The 7,862-nt window shown below is 45.7% G+C and overlaps 1 protein-coding gene across 1 annotated transcript in view; it reads right to left on the bottom strand.

Moving 5' to 3' along the window:
• The window catches only part of PGLYRP1 (peptidoglycan recognition protein 1), a 6,409-nt gene extending 3,631 nt beyond the window's left edge, over positions 1–2,778 (bottom strand). Inside the window, exon 1 of the mRNA XM_006871467.1 lies at positions 2,501–2,778. Coding sequence (XP_006871529.1) covers positions 2,501–2,778 — 278 coding nt within the window. The remainder of the gene's footprint in view (positions 1–2,500) is intronic.
• Between the last annotated feature and the right edge of the window lie 5,084 nt (positions 2,779–7,862).

Here is a 7,862-nt window from a genome sequence, read left to right as displayed (position 1 = left end):
AAGGTCTTGTGCAGCAGATTTTCTTGACTGGTGCTTCCGTGAGTGTTGATAGTTGATCCAAGAAGATTGAAGTCCTTGACAACTTCAATCTTTTCACTGTTGATAAGAATGTCCAGTGGTGAGGATTGTATAGTGGATTACAAATTGGGCTGGTAATCCCACTCCGAGGGAAAAAGATGAGACTGTCTGCTCCCTTAAAGACTGACAGCCTCAGAAACACTGTAACAGGGTCTCTCTATGAGTCAGAACTGACTCCATGTCACAGAACCACCACCACCAGGTGGGTACAACTAGGAGCTCCATTTTTTTATTTTTGGTCAGTTATGTTAATTTATTTTATTTTCAATGTTTTGTTGTGAATTATGTGATAGTATACATGGGAGAACATTGGTTTTACATTCATTCTATCTATATCCTCTCATTGCCATGGTTACAATCCCCTCCATGCAATACCCCCCAGGTCTTCAGCACACAGTCGCTCTCCCTCTCTGGATCTAAAGTCTCCAGCTGCTCCATTGCTCCACGTCATCATCTCTGGCTCCATTTCAGGCATCACTGCTTCTCTGGGTAGGGTCCCGCTCTCTGCTTTTCTCCCTTGATAGTCCTAGGGACCTCCACTAGGAGCTCCATTTTACAGGCAAACAAACTGAGGCTCAAAGTTTGTTCGAGAAAGAAGATAAAGAAGAAGGACCCAGGATGTTTTAGACCAAAGGTTGCACAGCCAGGCTCCCCCTTCATTACGCTGTGGGAACACTTAGAACCTGACTCTTGAATGGCAGCATCCTCAGTGCGGAAGAGCTGGGGATGTCTTCTGAGGCATCTGGACTTCCCCAAAAGGGTCTTCAGTTGCCTGGTCTCCAGGTGGGACCTGGAACCAGCATTTTACAAAATTCTTCAGGTGAATCTGATGCTCACTATCTGATATTTGGTAATGTTCCAGTTTCTACCCCTGCTGGGGAAACCCTGGAGTAGGGCCTTGAAAGGGAAGCTGGTGGAAGACAGACTTAATCCCCTTAAAGGCGGGTCTCCCTACATGACCACCAGGGGGCGCATGGAAAGCTCAGCTCACTCCCCTTTTGCTCAGAGCCCTCTGGTGTGTCTCCTGTCTCGCTCACCAGGCCCTGCACCTTTTGGACCAGATTATCCGTTTCCACCTCTCTTCATACTCCCTGAAACCATTGATAACTATTGACACCAGGGTACCTAACAACACCCCGGCTGTCTCCAGCCACACTTACCTCTACCTGCAGAGAAGACCAGCTCACTTGGTCTATTGTTTTTATACTTTCTGTGCCTCCTGCTTACCTCATTGCAGAGCCAGCTGAAAGCCACTTTCTCAGGCCATCCCTCACCCCATCCTTTAAGAGGAGCCTGTGTGAGTCCAGTTCGAGCTTCTGAGGCCATCCTCATTGTCCTGTGCTTTTCTTCTATTATGTCTGTCACCATCTGAAGCCATCTGGTCGATTTGCTTCTCACCTGTTTCTTCCTGCTTGTCCCTTAACCCCACAAGGGTTTGGATTCACACTGTCCATGGCTGTATCCCCATGCCAAGGTCCAGAATGGGGCCCAATACATAAGTGCTTAGTAGCAACAGTTCTTGGTGCTGTAGGATAAGCACTGAACTGCAAGGTCAATTTGAACTACAAGGTCGGGATAAAAGTCACCAGCCATTCCTTAGGAAACCCTATACAAGGTCATTATGAGTCAGAATCAACTGGATGGAACTTAACTACATGCCAGAGTGTAGTGCTGTAGGATAAGCACTGGACAATGGTGTCTAACCACAAGGCTGGCAGTTCAAACCCACCAACTGTTCTTGGAAACCCTATACAGGGTTGCTATAAGTTGGAACCAACGTAATGGCCTATAACAGCTACAGCAGCAACAACTATAAGCTAGTGTGCCTGGGTGGTGCAAATGGTTAAACATTTAACCTCAGAGGTTTGAATCTACCCAGATGTGCCTCAGAAGAAAAGCCTGATGACCTGCTTCCCAAAATATCAGCCACTGAAAATATTATGGAGCACAGTTCTGCTCTGAGACACACAGGGCCGTAAGCCCTGGTGGACGGGTCATGGTTCTATGTACCAGACAGCACTTTGCGTGTACTGACCCGTTTAATAGTCAGGTGACCCACTGTCTAAGGGAATTTGCAGAGCAGGGATCTGAAACAGAGAGAGGTGAATTGCTAGCCAAGACTGGAAACCAGTTCCCAACTCAACCAGTCTGGTTTTCTGCCTCCTCACAAAGGCATCCCCCGACACTGGAGGGTTTTAGGTAAAACCCTCTCCTTCCTCTGAAGGCAGAGCTGGGACTTTAGCCCCTTGTCCTTCCTTGGGTGTCTGTGCTGCTCACATACAGCAGTCCTATGTGACGATCTTGGCCCCTGGAGGTGGAGTGAATTGTATAGGGTGCCAGCCTGGAGGACCCAAAATGGGACCCCGAGTGCCTTCTCCGTTCTCGCCTCAGCCTAGCCTCTTGGCCCTAGCTCTGTACTTACTTGTAGCCCACATCACACCACTCATTCTGCATCTGGTAATGCTGCACGTTCCGAGCTTGCTGCTGGCACAAGGCAGGGCTGTCGCAGGTACTGCCCGCTGTGTGCGACACGACCACATAGCGCACGGGCAGTTTCAGCTTTTGCTTACACTGGGATGCCGTGGCCTTCCACTCGCTCCGGGGCACGATGGTACCACAGCAGGCCTTGGTATTCTGCGCTGCCGCCAGTGTGAAGAGGCTGAAGAGGGCCCAGGTGAGCATTGCACAGCAGTGGGACATTGTGGGCAAGGTTCTCAAGGATGACTAGAAGCATGCTGGTACAAGGCAGGCCCGGCAGCCTTTATCTACCTTATGGAGGTGGGGAGGGACTTGCATCATACCCTAGTGGGCTGCACGGGACCCCAAACTCAACTTCCTCCTCTAGTAGGGAAGGAACAGGATGCAATATCCGGGGGTGGGATGCAGGGGCCCACATACCCAATATGGGAGTACGGGTGGGGAGGGGTTTGTGCCCTTTGCCTTGTGATTTCTGGAAGACCCACCCTTATATTGTCTTTCCTCTTAGTGGGGTACTGGACAATTACCAGGACACCATAGAGAGAGAGGCCCAGGCCCAGGTGTGGGGACATCATCTCTCCCCTGCAGGGACTGAGGTGATAAGGGCTTCCTTTTTTAAAAAGTTTTTATTGTGAATTGCATGATAGTTTACATGGGGAAACATCAGTTTTACATTCATCCTATCGTATTCGTTTCATTGCAATGATTACAATCACCTGCATGCTTCATCATTCAACAGTATTTGCTTCTATTCCCTCTGTTTTGTTTTGGATGTGCACCAAAACACTCAGGAATATACAATCATTCAAACAGCCAAAGGGCATACCCTGAAAGTCTGCCACCAACACACATCCTCTTTCCCTTCATGAGTCAAGAACTTTCTTCTATTCCTTTAGATGCTCCAGGCTGATCTGCTTGTCTTTTCAAGTGGGAATTTCCCATCTCAGAAGGGTCTGGATGGGGAACAGGATTCTACCTAAGGTCTTATAACCTACAAAGGCTCTGCAAGAAGCCTCTTTCACTGGGCAAGTTCTAGCACCCCTTTTAGGTATTCCAAGCAATTATAGGCTGAAGGTGGGCTTACAAGCTTTCTATAATGATATTTCCAGATATTCCTTTCTATCCTCCACAAGTGTCTATTTTACAGTAGGCAAGGGAAACAAATATTCATAAGAAAGTCCAACATCTTAACATTATTTCCCCTCTCTTATCCATTCAGGCTATGCCTCAATCCCAGGGCTTCCTTTTAAAAACACTTCTGCCAGGTCTAAGCCAGATGCCATTTATCCCTCGTGGTAAACTGAAGTGGTGAGTATTGGGAAGCCCATTTCACAGCTGAAAAAAACAGGTTGGGAGAGGAGAAGTTGTTACCTGCTGAGGTGGGGGTGGCAGTAGAACGTGGTGGTCCAGAGCTGAGACTCAGAGCCAGGCTGCCTGCCTTTGAATCTGGCTACTTTCTATTGTGTAAGCTCCCCTAAATGACTTTAATCTTCTTGTGCCTCAGTTTCCCCATGTGCAAAGTGGTAATGATAATAGTCAAGTAGTCATCGGGATGATGTAGGGATGTAAGAAGAGTCGAACTCAGGTCTGTTCTTGATATAAGGCAACATACTTCTACATGGGTGCCACTGGCAGTTCCATTCTGCAGTGAAAGGAAGCAGGGCTAGAGAGGGACAGCCCTTTGCCCAGGGTCACTAAGTGTTGGGGCAGAAGGCTTTCTTGGGACTTCTGCCCTACCCAAGCCCCTCTTCCCAATGCTGCCTAGCACATCGTGATGAACACAGAGCCCTGGGTCCAAGCTCCAGGAACACCAGTTTGTCCTTTCTCTTGTCTTTCTACTTTAGAAGATTAAACAAATAAAAGTAACTATTTGCTAGTTGTAACAAGTTGAAGCAATACAAAATTGATATAAAATGTTAATTATTTGTGCACTACCCCTTTAGCCTCACCCACTGGAGACAACCAGGTGAGAATTATGTGGTATGTTTTCTATACTCATATTTGTGAAACCATGGAATGGCGCACCAGGCATCCCTAGGCAGTTTCCATAAACATCTCAGCACATGTTCTTAACAAGCCTGTGAGGTAGAAATTATTATTAATCCCCTTTCACCGTCAAGGAAACGGAGACCAAGAGGAGTTTTTTTTTTTTTTTTGCATGTGCCAGAATTTTATTCAGTCTCCAAAGAGAGAGACTCATGATACAACTCCATTCTGTACATTGAATCTGGCCTCATTAACATCATATTGTTGTGGTTAGGTGCCATCTAGTCAGTAGCGACTCACAGTGACCCGATGTATGTACAACAGAATGAAACACTGCCCCATGCTGCGCCAAACTCACAATCCTTGCTATCTATGATTGAGCCCACTGATGCTGCCATTTGGCCAATCTATCCCAAGAGGAGTTTTTAAACAAGAGAAGGATAAGGAGGAATCAGGATTTGGCTTGAGATTTAACTCTACACCAGATCCTGCTTCCTACAAACCTTTATATAAGGATTTATCTTTTAAGAAGCAATCAGAACCATGCACTGCAATTTCTGTTTTTGTCACCTCATATTTGATGGACAGCTCTCTTGCTCAATATACCTCACTTAACTGACTATTCAGAATAGTTGCATAGTATTTTGGAGGCTTTTCAGTTTGTTTTCTCTTATGCATAACAAATTATTCCTGGACATACAGCCTACGTACTAGAACACTTATGAATTATGGATATAGACTTGCTGTGTCCAAGACTGTATACATTTAAAGTGATAGATACAAAAACAAGTCCACGCCATTGAGTTGATGCCAACTGTTAGTAACCAGACAGAGTAGAACTGCCCCATAGGTTTACCAAGGCTGTCATCTCCACAGAAGCAGACTGTCACATCTTTCTCCTGTGGAGCGACTTGGTGGGTTCCAACCGCTGACCTTTTGGTTAGCAGCTGAGCACCTAACTGCTGTGCTACCAGGGCTTAAACATTACCAGGTTGCTTCCCCTAAAAAACTGTTCGCAATTCACATTTCCACCAGTCTTGTATCTGAAGACGTTCTGTCCTTTTCCAAGCAGAAAATGGTCAATCTCAAATCCGCGGTATTGTTGCGTTAATTCTGACTCATATTGTCCCTATGGGACATGTAGAACTGCTTCATAGGGTTTCTGAGGCTGTAAATCTTTTCAGAAGCAGACTGCCTCATGTTTCCCCCTCATAGTGGTTAGCAGTTCAACACTTACCCTACTGTGCCACTAGGCTCTCTAAGTGGGCGTTATTTTTGTTATGTGCCATCGAGTTGGTTCCGGCTCATAGTGACACTGTATAGGGTTTCTGAGGAGCATCTGGTGTGCTTGAACCGCCAACCTTGCAGTTCAAATGGCTTTGCAGTCTGGTGCAGTAACGCACAGCGCCACACCAGGACTCGTAGTGTTGTTAGCACTTCTTAATTGTATGGGTAGACAGTGATATCTCCCTGTAATTTTAATTAATTTTTTTATGACCACTCAGGGGATTGAGTATTTTCTTATGCATGTTGCCCATTTGGATTTGCTTGCCTGTCTGTTCCTGTCCATTGCCCACTGGGGTGTTCACCCTTTCATTACCAATTTGCAAATAAAGAAGAAAATCCCATAACTGGGATGGCTAAGTTGCTGGGCATGCATGTTAAAACACCTTATATTTTCCCAGTTGTTTTAAAAAGTATTAAAGAATAACACACTGATAAAAACATTCACAAATCCACACTTGCGGATAATACCCACTTGACCTGGCTTGAATGACTAGATGATCAGAACTTGACTAGAAGAAGAAAGAAGAGGAAAAAAAAGAGTAGTCTGATACAATTTGATGAACTTGACCTACACCTATGGATGCAGTAGCTCAAAAGAGGGAACAAATCTTTACAGCGAGGATCATTCCCACCACCCCCTCGGTACACAGTGTAGACAGGGATGGGCAACTTGGATGTTGGCTACCCAAATTGGGGGGATGGCTACAAATGCAAGAAGTGACTGGCTTACAAGCTTTCAAGAGGGAGCCTAGATCCATAGGGTGTGTAGGAAGGTAGAATCTCCACTGAGCAGTAACCAATCTGTCTGGGTAGGGCTGATGAAAGGAGATGGGGATCGGACTCTTGTGGTACAATAGTGAATAATTGCTTTCAGGACTGACTGTGAGGGTTGGAAACATTTTGTAGCAAAAGGAGGGGAGTGGTTTACTTTGCACTCAGGAGTGGAGGTCCCTGGAACCATCAAGGGAGAAGAGTAGAGCGCAGGACGCCAGAGATGGAGGCAGAGACAATGATGTGGAGAGATGGAGCGGCTGGGGATTCTAGACCCAGAGAGGGAGAGGGGCTGTGTGCTAACAGCCGGGGTGGGGTGGGGGTGGGGGGGCGGCAGGCTTGCAGGGTAAACCTTTTGGTTGGTTGAGGATGTAATGGAGGGATTGTAACCATGGCAATGAAACAATATACGATAGGATGAATGTAAAACTAATGTTCTCCCATGTAAACTATCACATAATTCACAATAAAACATTAAAAAAAAAAAGATTCATAATTGGTAAACGGAGAATTTCTTAATTTTTCTTCTTAAACTTTTATTGTGAATTGAGTGACGGTTTCCAGAGCAGATCATCAGTTAACTTTCAACAAGGCATACACTTCCTTTCATCTCAATGATTGCAATCTCCTCCATGAAATAACAATTACCACACTTCCTTCCTGTGGTTCTTGCTTCCATTCTTCCTCCTTCCCAACCCTTCTGAACTTGGGTAAATGCCACCCTTTTGATCTTGAATGGTTACCTACTATTTGAGTGAAAAGTGAGCCACTTTTACAAAGTGAATACATTGAGCCCTCAGAGCACAAAATCGAGCCACACTTTAGATTGTAATAGATCTTCCCAAATACCATTCCAAAAAGGTTTTAGTATTTATTCTCCCCACAATGTAATCAGTTTTGAAATGCTTCACCAGGCTAAGGGATGCCACGGAACAGTGGAAATATGGAATTAAAAGAGAAAAGAGTTTTCCCACGAACTTTCACAAGTTGACTAATAATCTCATCGGACTCCTGATGTGGGGCTGTACTGGACTGTGAGCCACAAGGTTGGCGGTTCAAATCCACCAGCTGCTCTTTGAAAAACCCTGTATGTCAGTTGCTATGAGTTGGAACTGACTGGATGGGACGTAACAACAGCAAGTATTTCATTTAGTTGTTACTAAGTGTGACACTGTAGGCTCAGCACTGGACTGTGAACCATAAGGTTGGCAGTTCAAACCAACCACCTGCTCCCCGGAAACCCTATACAGGGTCCTTATGAG

This window comes from Chrysochloris asiatica, unplaced genomic scaffold, assembly GCF_000296735.1.
Source record: "Chrysochloris asiatica unplaced genomic scaffold, ChrAsi1.0 scaffold00168, whole genome shotgun sequence".
Classification (NCBI taxonomy): domain Eukaryota; kingdom Metazoa; phylum Chordata; class Mammalia; order Afrosoricida; family Chrysochloridae; genus Chrysochloris; species Chrysochloris asiatica.
Note: the sequence above shows the minus strand (reverse complement) of the source record. Positions and strands in the feature narration are given on the sequence as shown.